This window comes from Citrus sinensis, chromosome 9, assembly GCF_022201045.2.
Source record: "Citrus sinensis cultivar Valencia sweet orange chromosome 9, DVS_A1.0, whole genome shotgun sequence".
NCBI classification, from domain to species: Eukaryota; Viridiplantae; Streptophyta; class Magnoliopsida; order Sapindales; family Rutaceae; genus Citrus; species Citrus sinensis.
The window spans coordinates 12,587,149-12,615,073 of NC_068564.1; the positions used below are offsets into that span (position 1 = coordinate 12,587,149).

General features: G+C 34.5%; 3 protein-coding genes and 1 non-coding gene across 4 annotated transcripts; 1 reads left to right on the forward strand and 3 right to left on the reverse strand.

The window, feature by feature from the left end:
• Positions 1-5,290: 5,290 nt before the first annotated feature.
• LOC127900169 (small nucleolar RNA R71) lies at positions 5,291-5,394 on the reverse strand. Its single transcript, XR_008052186.1, has one exon. It is a non-coding gene; the product is annotated as a small nucleolar RNA R71 (small nucleolar RNA).
• A 2,158-nt stretch (positions 5,395-7,552) lies between these two features.
• Positions 7,553-10,399, forward strand: LOC127899657 (uncharacterized; the record flags this gene model as incomplete). Its single annotated transcript, XM_052433154.1, has 4 exons — positions 7,553-7,636; positions 8,363-8,558; positions 8,760-9,116; positions 9,363-10,399. Coding segments are annotated over 4 exons (1,479 nt in total), but the record flags the coding sequence as incomplete, so codon positions are not given.
• A 7,084-nt stretch (positions 10,400-17,483) lies between these two features.
• On the reverse strand, positions 17,484-18,448 carry LOC127899871 (uncharacterized). The gene is made up of 2 exons (XM_052434011.1): positions 17,660-18,448; positions 17,484-17,567 (listed from the first exon to the last, which is right to left on the reverse strand). The coding sequence occupies exons 1-2, from the start codon at positions 18,446-18,448 to the stop codon at positions 17,484-17,486; spliced, it is 873 nt and encodes a 290-aa protein (XP_052289971.1).
• Positions 18,449-18,567: 119 nt separating this feature from the next.
• On the reverse strand, positions 18,568-19,920 carry LOC127899872 (uncharacterized). Its single transcript, XM_052434012.1, has 3 exons — positions 19,887-19,920; positions 18,976-19,681; positions 18,568-18,853 (listed from the first exon to the last, which is right to left on the reverse strand). The coding sequence occupies exons 1-3, from the start codon at positions 19,918-19,920 to the stop codon at positions 18,568-18,570; spliced, it is 1,026 nt and encodes a 341-aa protein (XP_052289972.1).
• Positions 19,921-27,925: the final 8,005 nt, after the last annotated feature.

Here is a 27,925-nt window from a genome sequence, read left to right on the forward strand (position 1 = left end):
ACAGACTCTAATATAAGTTCAACCCAATACCCCGAAGCAATTCTACATATATAAAACAAATGAACATTTAATTAGTATTAAATTATCAGCAGCTATAATGAAATAAAAATAATTGACAATGTACTTTAAATCACTTCCACATCTCATCAGTGTAATTCTCTGATGCAGGATCTGATGCCCTTAGTAAAACACCGTGTAGCCATAATACTCTGTTTAACACTAAGTTGAAGTATCTACCAACAGTCTCACCTAATCTAAAAAACCTACCGCCAATTATGCGATTCTTAACATGATGAGACAAAGTGTGTAGGAACATGCAAACTTGCCCTTCAACAACCAATAAACCATTAGCCTTTAATCCCCCATTTGATCAAAGTAGCTTACATAGTAGGCCAAATGTTCTTCTATCCATTCTTAGTTGGTTCACACATTGTATGTCACTATTGCCTATAATGCTATCTAAATATTGTAATTGAGTAGCATGGAATTGGAATGTATGACTCCGAATCATTTTTCTTTCGTTATGCCTTTAGATCAACATCATTAACAAAAAATACATCACAATGAAAATAAACTTCAATTTGATTTGCCACATTATGAAAAAACTTTTATTCCGATGTCCATACCTAACAGAACCAGTAAAATGAAAAAAAAAATCAAACCATTTAATAGATTTCCTTCTAGAAAGTTAAATCTCCATATGGACTAATAATAATAATAATAGTAATAATAAAAAAAGGCTAGAGCAAATAGAACATTTGATCCATTCTCATTTGACTTGATGAGCCACAAAATCATGCCTATCACACGATTTAACGGAGGGTAGAGGAAGTATATTGAAATCCAAGGAATTATATTTCATAGGCCATTTCTTGCCGTGGAAATAATAAATGCTAAGAATTTGAACTCACTGGAACCAAACAATAGCCGTTGGAAGGAAACTCCAGTTTATGTATTTGTTTTGGAACCTAAATTAAAATAACCCCATTGAAATGAATAAAAAAGATGTCAATTTCAGTGAATAATTAAATCACTGAAAAAATTCATGTAAGTTATCCAACAATTGTTAGCAACAATAGCTATGAACATGTATGTGTATATAACAACTGCTGATTATTATAAAAATTGTTCTTTATACATTATTCAACTTGTTGTTACAAATTTCTCACTATCTTAAATTATATGGTCTCATCAATTCATTGTTCTTAAATATGTCCAAATGCATGCATAAATAGATGATGAATCTCTCCACTTTGTTAAAAGATAAAACAACCAATTTTTTTGTCTTAGAAAAGAATAGAGCTTATGTAGCAATCTCACATAGTTGCAATACTTCAAAATGCTCGATGAATAAATAACAGGTTGTCATGGAATAACAATTCCCCTAAATTCTTACCAATTGCAGAGGTAACTAAACTTTCAGCAACCACTGTATTGAAAATTAACTTAAACTCAAACTTATTATTCATAAACTATTTTTTTTCCTTTTTATGAATGGACAACAAAACTTGAGAATTTTTTTTATCCCCGCACAGAATGATTTTGTCCAAACAAAGATTATCCATTGTACCAATATTACTATACATTTGGTTACCTATTACTGGTTGTTCATTATGAATAAAGACATTCAAGTTTTTGCACCTTATGCATTACTCCACAAATATACATAAAAGTATATGGAAAGACGTCTTTAAGGTCTCTCTTTGTTCTCATCTAACCCAAATGGGTGCTCTGCTGGATAATATTTAATGCAAAATATAATATAATATAAATGATCCTTAATTGATCAATGTTGAAAAAATCTTTTTTGTAATAAAAAAATTACTGAGACAACAATTATCTATTTCCTAGCTGTGCACACATAGCTACTTTCCTAGCTCTGTGCTCATAAGTAAAAAGCCACAACCTACTGTTATCTCTGAATCATATCTAAAAATCTACCACGAGCAATTGGCCCCTTATTTTCCAAAAATCAATTGCAATAAATGTTTGAATATAACAGATAAACATGATAAAATTAAAAGTAAATAAAATAAACATGATTAAATTAAAAGCAAATAAAGTCAAACCCTAATATAGAAATCAAAGCTAAATTAAAAAATTAAACCTAAATTAAAAATCAAACCCTAAACGGTGAGGGATAAGGACAACAATGGTATTGCATGGTCGAGTTGGTGTTGCAAGATAAGGTTATGGTGGAGTTAGTGTTATGCAGTGAACATAGCTGTAGTTGTAATACCCTAATTCTCTTAAATATAGTAGAATTTATTTTTTAAGTTAACAAGCCTCTTGAGTTTATAATATTTAATTTAAGGAATGATGACATAAGCAATGACATAAGGAATGATGACGTAAGTATTGACATAAGCGATGATGTAAGAAGAAGTGTAGAGAAAGTTAAGGAATTCTAGAAGTTAGCAAGACATTTATGAAGGGTAATCTCATCTTTACTTAGGTATTTAATTTTAAGTAAAGATGACATAATCTATGACATAAGTGATGATGTAAGAGAAGTTGTAGAGATAGATAAGAGTTCTAGAAACTCGTAAGGCATTTATGAAGGATAACTTCAACCATTGATCAAGAGTTATGGAGGCAAAATCCTAACCATCCATTAGCCTTAAGAAATCCTATAAATACCCCCCACCACCTTTCATTTTGAATGCAACTTAGAAATTTCATTCTCTCCCATTCTAAGTCATGATAACAAGAGTAGAGAAATCCTTAATTTAGAAAGGTTTAGAGAAATCAAGATCAAGAGGCCAATGATATCAATGTGCATTTGTTACTCGAGGATACTAGGAGGTAAGTAAACTAGATTTCCAAACGAATCACAATAAACAATATATATGTTTGACTTGTGTGAAAAGCCTATTTTGATATGTACGAATATGGATTTCTATGTCTCTGCCCATGTGTTTATGTGATGTTTTGGGCGTGATTATGGACATGGGCATATATATGTGTGATGATTCATTGGCATGAGCACGAAAATGTATTGAGTTTTCTATGAATGAGAAAGTGGATTTTAGCAAACAAAATTTCTGTTTTATGAGATTTTGCATTGGGGGCCACCTCTTGAAGTTGTGTGGGGGCTACTGTTGAGTGTTAGAAAATGCATATTTATAAAGGAGAAAACCGTCATTTTACATTTCAAGTCTTACTAACAACCCTTACTTTTATGTATTTAACCTTCTTGTGATTTAATTACATGTGTTTTATTTTAATTAAGTATTTTATGTATTTTAGGGGCATCATAGTCATTTCACAATAAACGAGAAATCAGATGGCAAAACAGACATCACTTTTGAACTCAGGACAGTCGAAAACCTTAGGAGGAGCATAAAAGGAAAAATGGCACTGTTCACATGTACGGTACTATTCACGTGTACGGTACTGTATATGTTACTGTTCACGACACTGTTCACATAGACGGACCGATGACGTGGCATTGACTGATGAGGTGTCATGATCCTGTTGGACTAAAATTCTTATATACTGTTGATGGTGACATGGTAGCATATCAGTGGACGAAAAATCTCGCATACGGTGCATGCATCACACAGGATTATTTTCAACTAAACCGCGTTACTGTTCAAAGTCGGACCAAACCGTGTTACTGTTCATCCGCGTGGTCAAACCGTGGACTGTTGACTGATGACGTGGCGCAATCCTGAGCGTCCAAACTGTTTTTAATCCGATGGCCATGATTTACTCCATGTATCTATAAAAAGGGGGCCTCTCCCCCCTAATTTGATATCTCTGAATCCATTTTTGGGATCCATTTTCTGTAATTCCTTCTCCATCTTGTATTTTCTTCGTATTTTAATAAATTCCCATTTTGCCCTTAGTTTAATTATGAGTGGCTAATTTTCTTTCAAGCTTGGGTTGAAGGTGAAGTCTCAACATGTGTCATGAGCTTAATTTGGTAAATTTATTTTCTCTTCCCCTCTAGTTTTTGTGGATGTTTTGACTTCTCGTCGACAAATAATACTAATCTTGTCTAGTACCGCCTTGGTTTCACCAGCCCTCTAGTACAAGGTTATTATTATTTGGCACGATAAGCCCTTAGCACCATATTGATTAGAGCGTGGTTCATGAGGTGTGGATTCCCCCCTCATGATTTAATTGGCATTAATACGGATTATTTAGCCCATGATGCATGTTGATACGGATCCAGATACCCAAGTACGTCATTTCAATAGAATTCTCTTCAATTTATTCTCGCCATTGCAATTCCAATTTTAGAATTTATTATCGCCATCTCAATTCCAATTTTAGGATAATTTAAATCATTTCCACCACAATTTCAACCACCCATTTACAAAATTAATTCTACATATAATTAAAATCCACCTCCTCGTGGGATCGACACTCGTCACCATTGATCTATACTACAATAGATTCGTGCGCTTGCGAGTACATTAAAATTTGCACAACAAGTTTTTGGCGCCGTTGCCGGGGAGGTAAGTAATTTTAATTCATAGAATTAATTTTTGTGAATAATTTCTTTTAATTGTTTTCTTGTAATTTTTTTTTTCATTAAAAAAAAAATTAAATCTACAATTTAAAGGTTAGTATTTCTTTTTCTTCTTTAAAATTCTGTAATTTAATTTTCAATTTTTTTTTCTTTGTAATTTTTTTATTTTATTAATTTAATTTTTAGTTAATTTATTTCACGTATTTATTTTTGTGTATTTTTATAGAAAGGTTGTAATAGCGCAATAAGGTTAGTATCGTAATTTCTCCCTCTTCTTTATTTTTATTTGTTTTGTTCCCATCTTTATTTTTATTTTATTTGTTTTGCATGCATGGTCGTAGGTCATTATTACCTAATCTTGAACCTATAGACTTTGAATTAGAAAAAACACTTCGCACACACAGGCACATTAAAAATAAATTTGGAATGGATTTACAAGCACCGCAGGAGAGGCCATTTAAGGACTATTTTAGTCCCTTAGCTAATTTGAGCACATCATACATAAGATACCCAAATGTAGCTGCTAGGAGTTTTGAATTAAAACCTAGTGTGCTAAATTGTCTCCCCACATTTTATGGCTTAGAAAATGAGGACCCATATAATCATCTGAATGATTTTCATGCCATTTGTCAAACTTTTAAATATGAAAATTTTTCAGATGATGATGTTAAACTCAGATTATTCCCATTTTCTTTAAAGGATAGAGCTCGTTCATGGCTTAATACATTGCCTGCCAATAGCATTTCATCATGGGAACAAATGGTAACTAAATTTTTGAATAAATATTTCCCAGTGCATAAAACCAATGCTATTCGCAGGGAAATCTCGGAGTTTACCCAGAGAGAGGACGAGCAATTTTTCGAAACATGGGAGCGATTCAATGGGCTACTCTTGAAGTGTCCACATCATGGGTACGAGAAATGACACCAATGTCAATACTTTTTGGAGGGATTACTACCGAATGTGCAAGAATGGCTAATGGCAACAAGTGGAGGAGAGCTAATGTCAAAAAGTGCATCAGAAATTTGGGAATTCTTCCAGCGACAAGCAGATAATTCTCAACAACGGAGTCGATCACTCAGGACTACTAGAAGAATTAAAGGAGTGAATGAGGTTCAAATTGGCGAATCAACTTCAGGAATCAAAGAAGTCAAGGAGATGGTTGAAGGTCTTGCTCGACAAATAGCATCGTTATCGACTGCTAAATCAACAGAATCACATGACCATAACTCATACTCAGATCAAGCCAATGCCATAGGTGTAATAAGAAAACCATCGAATTACAACCCATACTCCAACACATATAATCCTGGATGGAGAGACCACCCTAATTTTTCATGGTCTCAAGGATTCCAACAGAATGGACCAGCAGCTCCAGCTCCACCAATGCAACCAATTCCACAAATTCCTTAAGCCTCTCAGCCCCCATTTAGACCATACAATCAGAACCAGAACTACTCTCAACCCAGACCATGGGAGGATGCATTCTAAAATTTCAAGAATGTTACTCACTCCACGATTGAGCAACAGAACCGCACCATTGATGGACTACGAAATGAGTTGAGAGCAGGCTTCAATTCACAAGCCCAATCAGTTTCAAGCCTCGAGAAGATGGTGGGACAACTTGCTTCTTTAGTTCAGACCTTGGCAATGACCGTTGAGAAAGGTAAGTTTCCAAGTCAACCAGTGCCTAATCCTAAAGGAGTGCATGAAGCAAGTACCAGTTCACCACAGCAGCATGGAGAGGTCAAAGCAGTAATGACCTTGCGAAAAGGAAAAGAAGTCGACAACAAAGTGGAGATGCCGGTGACAAAAGAAAATCAAATTGTACCTGTGAATATTGATGACTCATCACCGGAGGAGAAAGAAGAAACCAACTCACGAGAATATGTTCCGAAAGCTCCATTTCCTCAGAGGTTAGCGAAAGGAAAAAAGGGAAAATCCACAGGTGAGATTCTTGAAATCTTCAAACAGGTAAGTATTAACATCCCTTTACTTGATGTGATTAAACAAGTTCCATCTTATGCCAAATTTCTTAAAGACCTTTGTACTAAAAAGAGAAATATGCATGTTCAAAAGAAGGCATTTTTAACAGAAAACGTTAGTTCTATACTCCAACATAAAATTCCTTTAAAATGCAAAGACCCAGGCTCCCCCACTATCTCATGTAGTATAGGGAACCACACAATTGAGAATGCTTTGTTGGATTTAGGAGCTAGTGTAAATCTATTGCCTTACTCTGTATTCGTGAAACTTGGACTTGGAGAATTGCACCCAACTCCAGTGGTGTTACAGCTTGCAGATCGGTCCACGAAAATACCTCGTGGTATTGTGGAGGACGTGCTTATCCAGGTAGACAAGTTTTATTTTCCTGTTGATTTCATTGTAATTGACACTCAACCAATACAGAATTCAAGGAAGCACATCCCCATTATTCTAGGCCGACCTTTCTTGGCAACTACGGATGCTCACATTCAATGCAGGACTGGAAATATGCAGTTGTCCTTCGGCAACATGACTATGGAGCTAAACATTTTCAACATTGCCAAACAACCTCACAGTGCAGATGATGGAATTGTTGATGTGGATTTAATTGAAGCATTAGTTGATGACACTTTTCTTTCAAACCTTAGTGATGATCCTTTACAAACATGTTTAACTCACTTTGGTTTGGATTTTGATATTGACAGATCGGTCGATGAGGTCAACGCCCTGCTTGACTCAGCACCATCTATGGATACTAATAAATGGAAGTCAAGAGTTGAACAACTAGCACCATCAAAGAAGCAACTCATTCCATCATCAGAATCACCACCGAAACTCGAGCTCAAACCATTGCCCAACACTTTGGAATATGCGTTTTTGGGAGAAGAAAGCACTCTGCCGGTAATCATCTCATCATCCCTCAATGACGAACAAAAAGGTAAGTTGTTAGATGTTTTGAAAGAGCACAAAGGGGCATTAAGATGGACTATAGCAGACATAAAAGGTATAAACCCAGTAAACTGCATGCATTATATTCACCTTGATGAAAATGCTAAAACTACTAGGGAGATGCAACGTCGGTTAAATCCTAACATGAAAGAAGTTGTTAGAACAGAAGTCCTTAAACTATTAGACGCAGGTATCATTTACCCAATTTCTGATAGTTCATGGGTCAGTCCTGTACAAGTTGTCCCTAAAAAGTCAGGAGTCACAGTAGTTATGAATGCTGATAATGAATTGATACCCACTAGAGTGACTACAAGATGGCGTGTATGCATTGATTACAGAAAGTTGAATTCTGTCACACGTAAAGACCATTTTCCCTTACCATTTATTGATCAAATGCTTGATAGATTAGCAGGTCATAAATTTTATTGCTTTCTAGATGGCTACTCAGGATATAATCAGATCCCCATAGCACCAAAAGATCAGGAGAAAACCACTTTCACTTGCCCTTTTGGCACATTTGCATATAGGAGGATGCCATTTGGATTATGTAATGCACCTGCTACATTTCAACGATGCATGTTGAGCATTTTTTCTGATATGGTTGAACGATTCCTTGAAGTCTTTATGGATGACTTTTCTGTCTTTGGTGATTCGTTTGATCAATGTTTACATCATCTAACACTAGTTCTGCAGAGATGTATCGAGAAGAACTTGGTCTTAAATTGGGAGAAATGCCATTTTATGGTAAAACAATGTATTGTTCTCGGTCACATCATTTCGAGCAAAGGTATTGAGGTTGACAAAGCTAAGGTGGATCTCATTTCTAATCTTCCTCCACCCAAAACAGTCAGAGAAGTAAGATCTTTCCTTGGGCATGCTGGTTTCTATAGACGTTTCATTAAAGATTTTAGCAAAGTTTCTAGACCCTTATGCAATTTACTTGCTAACGATGTACCTTTTATCTTTAATGATTCATGTCTTATGGCGTTTGAAAAATTAAAACAGTTGTTGACATCATCACCCATCATTCAGGCCCCAAACTGGAGCTTACCATTTGAGCTAATGTGTGATGCATCTGATTATGCAGTAGGAGCAGTATTAGGACAAAGAGTTGATCGAATTCCCCATGTTATTTATTATGCTAGTATGACATTGAATGATGCACAGTTGAACTATTCAACTACTGAAAAAGAAATGCTAGCAATAGTGTTTGCATTGGAAAAATTTCGATTATATCTCATTGGTTGTAAAATAATTATATTCACGGATCATGCTGCTCTTAAATATCTTCTCACAAAGAAAGATGCAAAAGCCAGACTAATTCGTTGGGTGTTACTTTTGCAGGAATTTGACTTGGAATTCAAAGATAAGAAAGGCACAGAGAATGTTGTGGCGGACCACCTCTCTCGTCTCCATTTTGACACAATTACAGAATCATTACCATTGAATGAATCATTTCCAGATGAACAATTAATGAGTGTGGAAGTATTACCTTGGTATGCTGATATAGTTAATTATCTTGTTACAGGTAAACTTCCAGAGCATTGGACCAAGCAAGACAAGGGTAAATTCTTTGCAGAGATAAAGAATTTCTTTTGGGATGACCCGTATTTGTTCAAGTATTGTGCTGATCAAATTGTTAGACGATGTGTCCCAGAAAATGAAATTCCGAATATCCTTTCATTCTGCCATGAACAAGCTTGTGGAGGCCATTTCAGTACTAAGAAAACAGCAACTAAAGTTTTACAATGTGGTTTCTATTGGCCAACTATATTTCGAGACGCTTACACTTTCTGTTCTTCATGTGATAGGTGTCAACGAATGGGGAGCATTACGCGAAGGAATATGATGCCATTAAATCCAATTTTAGTGGTTGAAATTTTTAACGTATGGGGTATCGACTTCATGGGACCCTTTCCCCCATCTTTTAGCCATCAATACATATTGGTTGCTGTTGACTACGTATCAAAATGGGTAGAAGCAATTCCATGTAGAACCAATGATCACATGGTGGTGATAGGATTTTTGAAAAGCAACATTGTCTCGCGCTTTGGATTCCCTCGAGCAATAATCAGTGATGGTGGTGCCCACTTTTGTAACAAAGCATTCAAAGCTCTTTTGACAAAGTATTCAATCACACACAAAGTGGCGACTCCGTATCATCCGCAAACCAGTGGCCAAGTTGAGATATCCAATCGAGAAATAAAGCACATATTAGAAAAAACGGTGAGGCCGGACAGAAAAGATTGGTCATTAAGACTTGATGATGCATTATGGGCATATAGAACGGCTTTCAAGACCCCGATTGGGATGTCACCCTACAGGCTAGTGTATGGAAAAGCTTGCCACCTACCTGTGGAACTCGAGCATCGTGCGTATTGGGCCATCAAGAAATTCAACTTTGACATGCAGCAAGCCAGCTCAGAAAGAAGATTACAACTGGCAGAACTTGAAGAAATTCGCAATGACGCATACGAAAATGCCAAGATTTACAAGCAACGAATGAAAGTCTTCCATGACAAGCAAATTATGAGAAAATCCTTCACTCCAGGTCAGAAAGTGCTTTTGTTCAATTCTCGCTTGCACCTATTCCCAGGTAAGTTACGCTCTCGTTGGTCTGGTCCCTTTATTGTTCATACTGTTTTTCCACATGGGGCAATTGAAATTAAGGACCCAAAGAACGGTGTCACGTTTAAAGTTAATGGTCAAAGATTAAAGCCATATCTAGAGTACCAACCACATGATGAAGACACCGAAATAAATTTGAGTGACCCACCAAATTTGAATTGATTTTTTTTTCTTTTCGTTGATTTGATTTTTCTTTCTTTCTTTTTATTATTATTCTTTTGCTAATTGAAATTGTTTTTGCATAAGTGTGTTTATTTTACCATTAAGTTTTCTCTTATCATTTTTAATCATGAGTCTCATACTTAGACCGTTCCTCCTGAACATTCTTAAACCACTTCAACGTGTCAAAACTCATCTCAAAAGGCAGATTCAATTTTGTAAAACACAACGCATTTGGGCTCTACAACCACCAGAGTTAGTAGCCTATGTTGAGGGTTTAGAAAGCCAACTCAGAGACATTGAGAGAAGTGTTTACGACATCCAGTTGGAGCTTGAGGTAAATTCAATAAGAGGACGATTTTAATTTTCTTTGTGTGTTTTAATTTGTTTTTCTGTTTGTGTGTTTTAGTTTGTTACCCCGGTGAAGTGGCGGATAACGGTACTCCGTGACAATCAAGTCGGTTACTTGAGTTTCCCATAATAACTGATATTCTGAGGCGAAGGTATGGACAGAAACGAGATTCTAGCGAAACTTCACAAGCGATTCCCTTCACTTCCTCAGAATGCCCTCCTTACGATCTATAAAGCTCGGTCCGAACGCATGCGATTATTCATGAGGAATAACATACCTGCTGACATCCGTTGGTTAATCGAGGCTAAAGTACGATCGGCAGGTGAGTTACCTCCAAAATTTATTGCATACATGCCTGGTTGTGGTAAAGGAAATTATGCAAGAAAACGACGAGCTCGAAGAATTTCTGTTGCTTGTCATAAGTGTGCCAGAATGAGTTGCAATAAAAACCCATGTTCTTTAGGCATGATATCTGATAACAGGGAAGATAAGATTCAATTCATTAGGGATGGCTTGAATAAGGAGTCATTGGATGATATCCTTTTGTCTCTTGAAACGCATCCCAGTGGATATGTGCAAGGAGCGATTCTCCAGTTATGGCCATTATTCCAGAAAGAGCATGCACGATATAGTCTCGGGAATCTGACTATAAACGACCCTGTTTGCCAGTTTATAAGAAAATTGGATAGGAAGCCTATCCTCGACCCATAGAGGGCGTTCAAGCCGTTTCTGGACGTAAAACCAGAGGAAGATGTGAGCCACAGTCGCAACTACCTGTAAATATCCTTTTACTTTATTGTTATTTTATTTCACTATTGTCTTATTGTGTGCATTATTGTCTTTAATAATTTTATTACTGTTTGCTTTTTCCTTTTTACTGTTTTCTTTTTGACTTGCGAGCCACGTGCTTTACGCGTTATTTGACACTGACATATTACCTCATACACAACCATGACCCACTATCACCGAGACTCTTAAATGTGATTTCTTTTTTGTCAAGCACTCATAAATTGTTTTTGAGAAGTATCACAATGTCAGCTACTCCCAATAGACAATTCAAGAACATTTGTGTGCTTTCTGGATTTACATATGGCAAACATAAAGAGTTCATTGAGGCAGCCATATATCTTGGTCGAAGCATAGCAGCGAGAAAATTACACTTGGTGTATGGAGGAGGTAACCAAGGGTTATCAAAAATGGTCTCAGAAGTAGCTTTTATCAGAGGAAGTCAAGTGTTAGGCATCATCCCAAGAGTCCTAAAACCATTGGGCAGTTCGTCTGACTCATCAACTGGAGAAGAGTTAGTCGTCTCAGATATGCAAGAAAGAATAACTGCAATGCTTAATCATGCTGATGCTTTTATTTTCCTTCCAGGAGATCTTGCAACACTAGAGGCACTTATCACACTAGCATCTTGGGCCCATCTGCACATCCACCAGAAACCCATCGGTTTGTTAAATGTCAATAACTTTTATGATGGCTTTATCGCATTTCTTAACCATGCAATAAAAAACTATTTCATTCCCGCTAATGTAAAAAAACTTTTTCTTTGTGCTCACACTGCTAATGAGCTACTTGATCTGTTACAAGCTTATAGACCGGAGCCAGACCCCTGGACCTTTGTGTTGGAGCGTCCAAATAATGATGGTAACAGTAGCAGCAGTAAGAAGTACAAATTAGATTTAACTCTCCGCCTGTAAATATTTTCTTCTGTGTTGCACCACCCAGGTGATGTCTTCTAAACTCTACTTCTTTCATTTCAAACATTGAGGACAATGTTTCGTTCTGGTTGGGGGGAGGGAATAGTCGACAATTATGGAATTTTGGTTAAGTTTTTACCAATTTTTTGTTGTAGAAACTAACTATTGCTAACTTTTTGTGTTGAAGATGGCTGAATATGGAGTGTAGTGACTCTAGAAACGCATCTTCATCGTTTAAAAAAAAAATTAAAAAAAAACTTAAAAAAAAAATTCAGACATTTTCTTTTTTCTTTATTATGTGTTTATGTTTATTTTTCTTCTTTTTAATTTCTCCTCTATAAATATACATTTTCCAACTTTTGAGTCGAAGATGGCTGAATATGGAGTGTAGTTCCTCTAGAAACGCATCTTCTTTAAAAAAAATAAAAAAATCATTTTCGTTTTCTATAATTTTACGTGTAACTTTTCTAATTAGTTTTTATGCATCATTTTCACATTTCTGCATGCATATTTTCCTTTCATAGGTTGGGGGGTAGAATGTTGTTTAAAAAAAAAAAAAATTTGTGTGATTTGTTTTAACATTGAGTGACATGATTAATTTAAATTTTAGTATTTATATTATCTTTGGTCTTAAGTGATGTTACATTATGTTTGCTACTCTACATGTTGATGTCGGAGACATATATGAGTTGCTTGAAGGAATGAACATGTCATAATAAGTACCAAGTGAGTTTTTGAGCCTATCATTTTTCTTGGAGAGTAACCCTTTTGCCCATTCTTTATACAGCTTAACAGTTTATTATTGTATACACGATCTCTAGATTTCTTGTGAGTTAACCCTTAATAAAAAAAAAAGAAAAAAAAAGATGTAGTGGTGCATATAAAAATAAATAAATTGGGTTGACTAACAGTTTTTATTTCACTTGAGATCATATTATTTTTAAGCTGAGGGCATATTTATTTCATCTTGGTGAGAGCATGTGATATCACTTCTTCATTATTTTCTCTCAATTATCATTCATTGGAGTGACTATTTTTATTGGGTTTAATTTCTTTGTGAGAGTGTCACTACTTCCAGTGAGATTTTGGGGTTTGACATGTCATTCTTGAAAGTAGCTATAACAAAGTCTACTGGGCTGATTCATGTGGATGGTTGATGTGGGTGTGATGTTACTTTAGACTGGAGATAATGCTTATACTTTTATTTGATTGCTATCATTAATCTCATTGAATAAACACGAGTGTTTCTAAATTTTTTTTTTAAAAAAATCATTTTGAATTTGAATTTTATTTTCGCTTATTTGCTAGGGACTAGCAATAAGCTGGTTGGGGGGTGTGTTGAGTGTTAGAAAATGCATATTTATAAAGGAGAAAACCGTCATTTTACATTTCAAGTCTTACTAACAACCCTTACTTTTATGTATTTAACCTTCTTGTGATTTAATTACATGTGTTTTATTTTAATTAAGTATTTTATGTATTTTAGGGGCATCATAGTCATTTCACAATAAACGAGAAATCAGATGGCAAAACGGACATCACTTTTGAACTCAGGACAGTCGAAAACCTTAGGAGGAGCATAAAAGGAAAAATGGCACTGTTCACATGTACGGTACTATTCACGTGTACGGTGCTGTATATGTTACTGTTCACGACACTGTTCACATAGATGGACCGATGACGTGGCATTGACTGATGAGGTGTCACGATCCTGTTGGACTAAAATTCTTATATACTGTTGATGGTGACGTGGCAGCATATCAGTGGACGAAAAATCTCGCATACGGTGCATGCATCACACAGGATTATTTTCAACCAAACCACGTTACTGTTCAAAGTCGGACCAAACCGTGTTACTGTTCATCCGCGTGGTCAAACCGTGGACTGTTGACTGATGACGTGGCGCAATCCTGAGCGTCCAAACTGTTTTTAATCCGATGGCCATGATTTACTCCATGTATCTATAAAAAGGGGGCCTCCCCCCCTAATTTGATATCTCTGAATCCATTTTTGGGATCCATTTTCTGTAATTCCTTCTCCATCTTGTATTTTCTTCGTATTTTAATAAATTCCCATTTTGCCCCTAGTTCAATTATGAGTGGCTAATTTTCTTTCAAGCTTGGGTTGAAGGTAAAGTCTCAACATGTGTCATGAGCTTAATTTGGTAAATTTATTTTCTCTTCCCCTCTAGTTTTTGTGGATGTTTTGACTTCTCGTCGACAAATAATACTAATCTTGTCTAGTACCGCCTTGGTTTCACCGGCCCTCTAGTACAAGGTTATTATTATTTGGCACGATAAGCCCTTAGCACCATATTGATTAGAGCGTGGTTCATGAGGTGTGGATTCCCCCCTCATGATTTAATTGGCATTAATACGGATTATTTAGCCCATGATGCGTGTTGATACGGATCCAGATACCCAAGTACGTCATTTCAATAGAATTCTCTTCAATTTATTCTCGCCATTGCAATTCCAATTTTAGAATTTATTATCGCCATCTCAATTCCAATTTTAGGATAATTTAAATCATTTCCACCACAATTTCAACCACCCATTTACAAAATTAATTCTACATATAATTAAAATCCACCTCCTCGTGGGATCGACACTCGTCACCATTGATCTATACTATAATAGATTCGTGCGCTTGCGAGTACATTAAAATTTGCACAACAGCCACCTCTTGAGACTATGCGGGGGCCACCTCTTAAGGGACAGAGCGCCGCAAAGTGCCACGCACAGCACAAAGTACCACATTGCAGGATATATATTTTATTGAAAGGAAATATGAAAGTTTGAAAGCGACAGAGAAAGATTTTGATGAATTTGTTTTACAGTATTTCCAAAAGATCATGACCTATCATCCATTGCATTATATATACGTATGTATGTACTTTCGTATAAGAAAAACTGGTTTACTTACTGAGTTTTATACTCATTATAGTTTATTATGATTCAGTTTCCAGAAGTCAGGATTGATTCGTGAGGAGTGAGAAGATGGATTTGAATTAAGGATGGTAGATGGTTTGGCTAAATTTTGAAGTTATTCTGCTGGCTTTTGTATTTGAGGCTCGAATTTTATCAGTTGTAAACAGTTATTTAAATTCATATATGAGTTGTGGACATATTTGCCCTTGGATTTCGGACTGGGGCATTACAGTAGTAGTGATGGAAAGTCGTAGAGTTGGCATTTATTGAGCCACTGCCAGGGAGAATTATAGAACGACATGTAGAGCTAGTTAGGTCAATTTGAGGATAAAGGTGAGAACAAGAGGGAAGTTTTATTTTTGTCTCAAAATAGTTACAAAACCCATTTAAACCTGAACCCCCCTCAGGTTTAATTTATGCGGCTTTGACCATATAAGATTTTGAGTTGACCCTATTATAATACTATATGGTGTAATTGCCAAAAATGGTATTATAATACTCTAATGCAATGAGGAGTTTTAATACCTTAACCAAATATGCCCTTCAAACTTTTCTAATTTTTCATGAAATGATGAGAATTTAAATAGGGTTATTTTCAGGGACCTCCCCTGAGGTTTAATGTATTTACAATCGGATAGAAAGTATGCATGTAATTACAGGGACCTCCCCTGACGTTAGTGTTCCGTTAAATGGACTGTCAGTTGACTGTTTAAATTCCAATGGATAAAAAAAATTACACACTAAAAAAAATAAACATTTTTCTGCCAATATTACCGTTGTAAATAAACGGTAATATTCAGCAATAGAGCCTATAAATGGAGACTTTTACAGGCTTAATAAATCACCATAGCTCACTCTTTTCTTCTTTTACTTCTTTTAAAAAATTCTTAAAAACTTTGGTTCTGCAATTTGTTCAAACTGATCACTCATTCAGTTGAACTCATCAACAAAATCATTCAAAAAAATCAAGCTCAAACACTGCCTGAAAGCCATGGATTCTCAAAGCTCTAATACATCAAGCACATCAACCATGGAACAAGTTTATGAGCTAGGTTGGAGGAACTTTGTTAATGGAAAGCTCATTAGGTTTTCAAACCATATATGCAAATGCCGTATGAGAGCTGAAGTAAAGATATCCGAATCAGATAACAACCCTCACAAGCTTTATTATAAATGCATGAACAAAACAAACTGTGGGTACTTCAAGTGGTGGGTTCCAAAAAGGAATGATTTCAACAATGGAGCTTTTTTTGAAGGAAATATGACTGCAATTGTGAATGTTGATGCTCTGCATGCTATTGAAGCTAATGTGAATGAAGTGAAGACTCTAGTAAAGAAGTTACAAAAATCTAGATTTGGTGAAGGGGCTGTGAAGATGATGATGTACTTGAATCTAACATTCTTTATACTCAATCTACTAATGCTTAAGATGTAATAGCTTATGTAATCCTATCTATATCTATGAAAGGCTATAGTAAAGTGTAGTTGTTCTGGTGCTTTTCAAATGCTATGTATCAATACTTAAGAAGCTCATGTAACCCATCTCTGAAAAATGTGGCAAAACCTAGTTGGAAGCCTATAATATCAATGAAATCTAGCCGAACTCCTTATGCACTACTGCATTAGCATATATATGATAGATAAGTGATAATTACAATAATAAGTAAATAATATCAAGTACAATAAAAGTAAAAGCCCCTGCTCAAGCTACTTCATACTGACATCCAATATTCATTCCAACAACAAACGCCATAAGAAGCAAAATCAGATCAACAACAAAAAGCATAATGAATAACACAAATAATATACTTTAACTTATAATTTCATATGCATTCCAGCAGTATCAAATGTCATCAATGGCTGAATTCGATCAACCTATACAAATCAGCAGTAGCCAATGTATAGAGTAGTAGCATGTATGTTTATACATAAACATCACAAGTACAAAATAAACAAAAACTCAAACCTATATCTACGGTTGAGTGACAAAAAGATGATACAACATCTTTATCATTCTAATGCTTACAATTTAAGGTGATACATCATCTAACCCCTCAAAAAAATTTGTTAGATGGGATTAGCTTGGCTTCTACTGTCTTCACTTCATAAGTACAGCTTGATGTTTTCAATGCTGTTGGATGCATTAATTTACTAGTGATCACTCCTGGGTAAGTTGTCCTTCATGATTAAAGTAAACAAATTAAAACGTAACTTGTGGTTGTATTAAATCATGAAAAAAAACTATTATTCCAATTAAGCTAATGCAGCAACTGAATGTAAGTTAAAACATGCTGTCAAGATTACATACCATTTCCATGGACACTATTCTGGCTAAGATTCACAGAACCAACAGTAGCAGTAGATCCCAATGACTCTCCTTTATCCTATATGTAGACAATTAAATAATGGATTAGCATAACACAATTTATAATAAAAGCAATATACACCAAAATTACAAACAATGAATAAATATGACCTGATGGACTTTCTTTTTCAGAAATTTCTTAGTTTTTCCCCCTCTCTCAGTAACTTTGCAGCTTCTGACATTGTGGCCCCACTGATCGCATTTAGAACACCTTACGCTTGAGCTCCTTTTAAATGCCTTATTTTCACCAGCCTCTATTTTCCTCTTGGTTTGAGGCCTACCAGCAACCCTTATGACAAGTGGTGGTAACAGATTATCATGCAAAAGTAAAGGCCATCTGCTTTCATCAGGCACTGGATGCAGCTGGTGAGAATAAGTTTTCTTAAATACAGTTTTCTTCAATAAATGATGGATGTAATCATTCACGTTATATCTCATTGCATCAATGCAGCACATGACATGCTTGCAAGGTAAGCCTGATACATCCCACTCCCCACAATCACAATGCTTCGTGCCTAAATCAACAACACACCTCTTAGAAATATCTTCCATTACTTCAAAGGTTTTGTCATGACCAAATATAACTGACAATGTTCTAGATTCAACCCTTGCTTCTATAACCTTCCTCCGAACAAGTGGAGGCAACTCATCTTGCCAAGTGTTGGCCTGCTCATATCTTTTGTGTATCAATATCATAATCTTCCTTCTAATCTCCTCAAGCATTCTCACAATGGGCATGCCTCTAAAGTTACTGATCCAATTATTAAAGGATTCAGTCATATTGTTTGTGACATGCGAACACTTGATTTGTACAGGGAAGCAATGCTTAGCCCAACAAACCACTGGAATTTGCAACAACCATTTGTGAGCAGCAGGGCTGATACTATAAATTTCAGCCATATGGTTATTGAAATCAACTTGATTTGCACTTCTACATGCAGCCCAGAATTCTTTTTTCAGCAACATACCAGGAAACTTTTGATTGAAGTTTGAATAAATATGCCTACAACAGTACCTTTTTAAAGCATGAGGAAAACCCTCTCAAGAGCATTCAATATCCCCTTTTGTTTGTCACTCATAAAGTAAAGACCCTCACCACCATTACAGCCTATTTGCTCATACAGTTTCTCTATAAAGTAAGTCCAAGACTCAGTGTTTTCATTGTCTACTACACACATGGCTAACGGATAGATGCCATAGTTGGCATCTACACTAACAGCAGACAATAGGACCCCTTTATACAGACCCTTAAGGTGACAACCATCTACACCTATAAATTGCCTACAACCTTCAAAGAATCCCCTCCTATTAGCATCAAAAAACGCAAAAAAAAAAAATTAAAATGAGGATTCACCCCACCACCTAACCAATCTTTATCTAACGAGACTGTTGAACCGGGATTAGAGGATAAGATAGCATTCATATACCTAAACAACTTTGTGAAGCTAGCCTTGTGATCTTGACCAAGCAACTCCAAGGCTTTATTCTTGGCTCTATACAGTCTCTGGTTGCAACATTTTATCCCATAGTTTCTGAAAAGTTCTGAGCCAAGCACATCAATGGGGAGTTGTGTGTTGCTTCTAAATAGACGGAGATATGTGGCTGCAATCCATGTTGAATTTGCTTCATAATTCTCATTGTTTCTCTCACAAGTATGTTCAAGCATGTAAGTCTTGATCTGAAAATATTTTTTGTTCCAATTTGGACTTGCATGTATCCTCCAAGTGCATCTTGGAGCTGCACAATTAAGTGTCACCCTGCTCTTTTCATTCTTCACCCTCTTAAGCCTAAAACCATCCTTTATTGCAAAAACTTTCACAACATTTCTAAATTCATCAACTCTCTTGAATAATTGCCCAATTTTAAGTACAATATTTGTACCATCAGGAGTGAACTCAAATCCACCAGAATTTGTCTCGTAATTGCAAGTAGCTGATACAATATTCTCATCATCACCAGCATCTGAATCTGCCCCACTATCGTCAGCTGAATAATAGTCATCCAATCCTGCATCCCACTTATCTTCATTGACATAATCAAACTCTTCGTCGCTGTCACTAGAATCTAAACTGTCAATATTAACTCCAACCCCAGCGCCAGCATTGGAGGTTTCAGCATTTAAATCAATATTAACTCCAATAAGTCATTAGTACAAATTTTATAAATAATATAACACAATTAATGGCATATGAATTCACACATACATAAGAGATGAACAATGATGATAGACAATTAAGAAGATGAAATCAAAGACCATACAATCATCAAAATCAAACAAAGGCATCATAATAAATCACTCAATGTTATACACAATGATAATTCCATCATCTAAACATACAAGCATACTTTCGCAAATTCAAGCTATTATCCATTTATCATGATCCACTCAACAAAATCAATATGGCAAGAATTGTTACCAAGCAATTAAATCATCTTACTCATCATTTTCTCTTAGATCATGATCAAATGAATATTCTCACAAGCTTTCATCAAGAAATTCTCCACTATTTCTTGATCATGGTACCTACAAATAAAATATTCAAGTTGTGTGCTTTGGTACTCAAATATTCTTGGGTCCTTGAGTGTTAGCAATGGTTCCTTTTGGAACCCAAATTCATGTAGCTCCATAACTTGCATTTCTTTTAATTGGATATCTAAGCTTCATGTGACCATTTTGATTGCAATAATGGCATACAATTTGATCATTAATGGAGGTAGTTTTAACAAAATAGCTCTTATAATATTTTTGTTTCAAATTTGGCTTATAACCAATGCCTCCCTTGTCAAACATACATTTTTGTGAATTAAGCAAGTTATCCAACATCTTTTGCCCATTTGTGAATTTTAACACAACATCACTAAGTTCAAGGTTCTTTTTCTTGGGCATTTCATTTTCCTTTTTCAAATCTTCTACGTGTGGCTCTAGATGCTCATGTGAAGTGCTTGGTTTCTCATTTGATAATGCAACTCTATTATGCAAAGTTTTATTCTCTATGTCTAGTCCTTTAATCTTTTCATTAAATGAAACATTGCATTTTTGCAGGGCATCTTTTTCATTTTTCAAGTCATCTACATGTGATTCTAGATGCTTGGGTGAAGTGCTACATTTCTCATTTGATAATGCAACTTTATCATGCAATGTTTTATTCTCTAGTTCTAGGCATATAATCTTTGCACTTAGAGATTCATTTTCATTTGTGAGCTCTACAGTTTTCTTTTTAAGACATGCATTCTTTTTACTAATTTTCATCCACTCATCATGCAATTCTTTAAACGCATCATGTAATTCATCATAAGTAGGAAGATCGCTTACCTCATCAAGTTCATCATCCGATTCATCTCCAATTTCCATAAGTGCCAAATTCGACACTTCATGAGATTCCTCCTCGTTTGTGGTCTCCTCATACACAACTTCAAGTTTTCTCTAAATTTCATAAACATTAGAACAATTTGAAACTCTATGAAATTCCTTTTTATCTAAGGCACAAAATAAAGCATTCATAGCCTTGAAATTTAAAAACATATTTTTCTTATCCAACTCACTTAAGGCATTCTTCCTAGCAATGAATGAACCATTACAAACTATTTCCCAAATTTCATAGTCTAAGGCTTGTAAAAAGACTCTCATCCTAGTTTTCCAGTAAGGATAGTCATTACCATTAAAGAATGGAGGTCTAGTGGTAGATTTGCCTTCCATGAAGGTTGAGCTAATTTGCGTTGCTATATATCTTTAACTCTAGACGGTTAAGTCTACACAAGTGCACCTCGCTCTGATACCAAATGAAATATTAACTAGGCAACCCAAGAGGGGGGTGAATTGGGATTTTAAGAATTAAGATAAGCAAACCACATAATAATTCAATTTAATGCCTTAATGGAATAAAAAATAATAAATTCAATAAACCACAATAATAAAATAGTAAGGGAAGAGAAAACAAACACAATGACTTTTATGTGGTTCGGCAACCCCCGCCTACGTCCACGCCTCCAAGCTCACCGGGCTTGAGGATTTCACTAAGCAAGCCTCCCAAGGCTTCAAACGCTTACAATTGACTTCCAAGGTGTTAATGGACCTTTACAACAAGAGATTATCCCCAATCTCTTAACCCAAGTGTATCTCAACACTTACAACCTCTCAAGGATAAAGATTACAAATGAATTTTCTCTCACACAATGTGTTTGATTACAAATGAATGCTCAATGTGTGAATCAAAGAAACAAAAACAAGTTCAAAGCTCAATAATAGTTTTATGCTCAATAGCAAGCTCAATGATAACTCTTGGATCTCTCTTTGCTTAAATTAGATTGAGCTTATTTATAGTTGGAGCTGAAAACTAGCCGTTATTAAGATCTTAAGAATTTATTGTGCCAAATTCATTTGTTTGTCTACAATAAATCAAAATTTCAAAATATAAAATATGTATAAAATTAAATAGAAAATAATTTAATTTATAAAATTAAAAATAGAATTTGCTTAAATCATATTTATTTCTTAAGAGTTTCACCTTCCCATAACTAATATTATTTAGTTAAGCATAATTGAAATAAAAAGAAGTAGTAAAATTGAATTACTTATAATTAAAAGTAATAAAAACAACTAAAATTGGAAATAAAACTAATTTTATTTATAAAAATAATTATATAAAATATTAAAAACACACCTGAAAATCAAGATTACAGGGAGATGGAGAGAATTTGAGAAGAAGAGAGTTGTAGAGAGATGATTAAAAACATAAAATGAGGCTATATTTATAGAAAAATAAATTCATAATCCAGTGTGTTGTGGTCCATCATAAGCATCATGCATGTGCTCCTTACAACCTTTAGATCAGATCACATGGCTGGTCAAACTTCAAAAGTCAACATCACACGTGGCATCATTTGACTCGTCTGATTTGCCCAAAGAACAGTTGAGATTTGGCGGGTTAATGAGTGGATCGGGTCGACCTGATTACAAAGATTCGAATCCTACAACTTGCTTCACCAACCATTGCCACATGGCATAATCATGGCCATTGAATCATGAACGGTTGAGATTTAGTCAAAATTGTCAGCTATTCCATGCACTCATATCTATTGTAAACTCATTTCATCATCCAATTAGTACTCGGTCAACATGGAAAGTCAACTCTTTTTACACAAGCCCAATTTTAAGCCAATCTTAACTGATCTTAAGATTTTCGGACCTCCGGAATCCAAATTTGACCTCCGTTTATCTGTTTGGAGCCTCGAATTATGTGAAATTAATATTTTACCTAATAAACACACAAAAATACACAAAATTATATATATTTAAAACATAATTAATAATTCCTATTATATTGCACAAACACAAATATAAATTATAACATAAGCACAAAATAATATTATTATCGCTTGATAATTAGACAATTTTTAATACAAATCACTACTCAGGCTATTATCAAATCCTATAACCTTACAAGACCAAGAAAATAGCACATTCACATGCTCATTCAAAACATTTACATTTAGAAGAATGTCCTTTGGATTATGTAATGCTCCTGCAACATTTTCATAGATGCATGCTAAGTATTTTTAATGACATTGTTGAGAATTGTTTGAAAGTCTTTATGAATTATTTAATTGTATTTATGATAATGTCTTGATAATTTGGAAAAAGTTTTGGAAAGATGCAAAGAAAAAAGACTTGATTTAAATTGGAAAAAAATATCATTTCATGACTATTTCTGGAGTTATCTTAGGCCATGTAGTGTCTTCTAATGGAATTGTAGTTGATAAAGCTAAAGTTGAAGTCATCTTAAATTTACCCTCACCAAAGACAGTTAAAAAAGTCCGTTCCTTTTTAGGTCATGCTGACTTTTACAGAAGGTTTATAAAAGATTTTAATGTCATATCTAGACCACTTTGTAACCTCATAATAAAAGGCAAACCATTCAAATGGACTGAAGATTGTCAGAAAGCCTTAGAAAAGATAATAAGTCTTTTAACATCAACCCCTGTAATGCAACCCCATGATTGGTCTTTACCTTTTAAGATAATGTGTGATTCTAGCGATTATATCATTGGAGTTGTTTTGGGACAAAGAAAAGAAGGTAAGTCTTTTGTTATTTATTATGCAAGTAGAACTTTAAAATAGTGCCTAAATGAATTACACTACCATTGAGAAAGAACTACTTGTTATAATATTTGTATTGGATAAATTTCGATAGTATTTAATTTTTGTTTATCTACTATTGTCTATTCTAATCATGCTATTATTAAATGTTTACTGTCTAAATAAGATGTCAAGCCAAGATTAATGCGATGGATTTTGTTGCTCTAGGAATTCAACCTCACAATCAAAGGCAAATGGATGCCAAAAATGTTGTTATAGAGCACTTGTTAAGACTTACAAATGAGTCTTTATTGGATGATTTCCATTGCTATGGGTGTCAATGTGCAAATGTACACAACAAGTAATATACTGATGAGTATTCAGATCGTCTCCACAGGGATTGATGTTATCAAACTTGCTACAACAATCTTAACAATGCATTTTTGTTCTAATTGAAATAAGACAATGTATGAAATTAATGAATTGATTTAGCTAAAAATGGGATAAATAAAATGCAATAAAGAAAATTCTCACGTCAAACACAAGGATGTAACTAATGGAAAATGAGTAGTTGAGTGAATAAATTTACTTAATGGCATTGACTATTTTTCAATTACAGTATTGTTGTTATAACATCTAATACATCACTTGGCAGAATCCCTCATGCATCATCAGCTATCGCTTGTTGGATATCATATATCTAATGCAACCTAATAGTGACCAATTGTTATGCCAACATGAAATATAATATTAAACGTTCTAGGTTCCATTTATCCTATAAAGTGAATCTCTATGTCTAGTTTTTCAATAATTTCTCTAGTTCTTCACTAATTTTAGATTAAGAATGACTCTATTCAAATTGAGATTTACTCAACTTGGGAAACTCAATCTAAAACCAAGTATTGACTTAATTTGATCCACTAAGTCAAACCTTTATGAGGCTCTTTCTTAGGTAGTATCCATTAAATGGGTGGTCAACCGAAATGGAAAATTGAAGTAAATACAATTAAGACAAAATTCTATAGCAAATACAGAGCAACACATATATCTCAGTCAAACATCCATTAAAATCGTTTATCACTCAACTACAATCAAATTCAGTTCATGATTTGTGATAAAACAATAAATACAATTGTTATAGCCATCCAATACATTCCTATAATTAAAGAGAAAATAAGAAAATAAGAAGAAGAACTGAAGGTTGATTGGTCGTATTGATATCTTCTCTATTTTCTCCTTGAATTCTCTGTTACAACCTTCAATCTCTCTCTTGATTTTTGTTTTCTGGTTGTTTCTGTTTGGTATTCTCCTTGGGTGACAGTTCTCTTTTTTTCTTTTCATACGTGCTCCTTTTATAATTCATAATTAAGGCAACCAAAAGTGTGTGGCAAGTATCCTCTATTTTTGGAAACTTTAGATCGCAATGTTTTAGTTGTTGCGCGCAAAATTCAATCTGTCATTGCTCCAGGATTACTATAACAACAACTACAACATTTTCACTATTCTAGACTTGTTTCAATTCCTCTGTAGCCAAGTTCTTTTATTGTCTCCGTAAGTCCGTTGCAGCAGCATTCCTTCCTGAAAATTTGAGCTTTCAGTCACCTATAATCATGCACTTAATCTAAGCACAAAAAATGATATAAAGCAAACTCAATTTATTAAAAATAAACTAAAATGGATGCTCACATAAATTGTAACTAAAATGCAATCAAATTACACAATTTACTCTCTAAGTATTACTGATTAAGTCTAAAAGTGCCGTGATAACTCTCATTTTATAGAGTTATCAGTCTTCAATTGATAAAATACATTGGTATTTTAACATTATTAATTATCTTGTAATAGGTGAAATAGCATTTGATTAGAACTCCTAGGACAAAAAAATATTCTTAACAGAGGTGAAAAATTTTTAATATGATGATCTATACCTATTAAAGTATTGTTCTGACTAAATTTTTCAGAGATATATACCGAACAATGAAGTAAGTAGTGTCATTCAATTTTCGTCAAAGAAGATAACTACAACAAGCTTGTAGTGTGGATTCTATTAGCCTACATTATTTAAAAATTAACATGCATTTTATAAATTGTATAAAAATTGTCAAATGTTACGATCTATCTTAAAGTGAAACATTGATGCTTTTAAAATCCATATCCTTGTTATTGAAACATTTAATTGTTAGGGAATTGATTTTATGAGGTCCTTCCTATCATCATTTAGATTTGTATATATTTTGGTTGCTGTTGATTATGTTTCAAAATAAATTAAAGTGATTCTTTGTAGCCACAATGATCACAAAAATGTGATCCACTTTTTAAAAGAAAATCTTTTGAGCAGATTTGGAATCCCTCAAGCCATTATTAATAATGGAGGTAAACATTTTTTTAACAAGACATTTGAATCTTCAATGAAGAAATATGGAATTATACAAGATGTTATCTCTTATCATCTTCAAATAAGAGGTCAAGTTGAATTAGTAAACAGGGAGATAAAACAAATTTTAGAAAAGTCAGTTAACCCAAGCTACAAAGATTGGTCTCTTCGACTGATTAATGCACTTTGCGTTATAGTACTTCATTCAAGACATCTTTAGAAATATCACCCTATCGACTGGCTTATGATAAGCCTTGCTACTTAGTGGTTGAACTTGAGCACAAATTATTTTAGGCTATTAAAGCTTTGATTCAAATATTGATGATGCTGGTAGTGAACATAAAACGCAATTGAATAAACTTGAGGAATTAAGAAATAATACATACGGGAATTCAAGAATTATTAAGGTAAGAAACCAAGCTTTTCATGGTAAAAGCATTTTTCAAAAAATATTTATATTTTCTTTATAGAGCACTGCTTCCCAACATATGGGTCCACACTGCAGAGTTTATATAATTTTTGAAAACTGAAAAAATAAAAGAGGAAGCTCAGTAGTCGTAGTTCTGGAGAGAGAAAACTAAAAAAAACTTTTATACAACACGATTTAGCTAATTTGCAGCTTGAAATAAAAATTCCAAATTGAACAAATTAAATTTAGTTTAGAATTTGTAGCGACCTGTTCATTATCGAATTGAATCACTCATTTGGAATTTGTAGCTACTGGAGCTTCATCATTGTAGCGTCGCCGTTGAGTCTTTTTTTTCAAGTGAGTTGCATGTTGATTTATATTCATCCTCTTTAATTATTTATTTTAGCTCCCTAAATTTGTGTTTTTTCTTCTTTTTTTCCCTTTATTTCAGTTGTAGTAAAATGAATGCTCAGAATGTGGCTGGCCAGTCAAACTGTGAGGATAGTCTCTACATACCAGAAGTAGCACTCGACCGTAAGCCATATAAAGGTCAAGAATTTGACACTTTAGATGACGCTTATGAATTTAACAACAAATACGCTAAAGAGGGTGGTTTTAGTATCCGAATTAATTCGAGTAAGATATGCAAAGAGAGTAATGACATAATAAGGAAGGAATATGTGTGCCTTAAAGAAGGACAAGCAAGACAATCCAAAGTTGTTAATTGTAAGAGGAGACGCGGTATAATACGGGGTGGTTGTAGTGCAAAATTAGTAGTGGTTAAATCTGAATTCGATAAATATATGGTTCATATATTTGTTGAAGAGCATAATCACGCATTATCTTCACCTCGAAGGGTTCATCTATTGAGGTCTCATCGTTCAATGTCAGCAGTTCAGAAAAGCTTAAGTCAACAATTAGCTGCAGTGAACATACCAACATGTCAGCAAATCAGTCTTTTTGAATTGCAGGCAGAGGGCTTGCAAAATATGGGAAGTGTACATAGAGACTTTTATAATAATGATAGAAATTTACGGAATGAATTAAAGGGTCATGATGCAGATATGTTGTACGAGCATTTTTCAGTCTGAGAAGGAAAATAACTCATCATTCTTTTACAATATCAAAGCTGGATGTGATTGTTGTGGAAATTTTATTGAATTCGCAAGTGCACGAATCTATTGTAGTATAGATCAATGGTGACGAGTGTCGATCCCACGAGGAGGTGGATTTTAATTGTGTGTAGAATTAATTTTCTAAATGGGTGGTTGGATTTGTGGTGAAAGTGACTTAGATTATCCTAAAATTGGAATTTAAATGACGAGAATAAATTAAATAGAAATATATTGAAATGACGTACTTGGGTATCTGGATCCGTATCAACATGCACCATGGGCAAAATATTCCTTATTAATACCAATTAAATCATGAGGGGGGAATCCACACCTCATGAACCACACTCTAATCAATATGGTGCTAAGGGCTTATCGTGCCAAATAATAATAACCTTGTATTAGG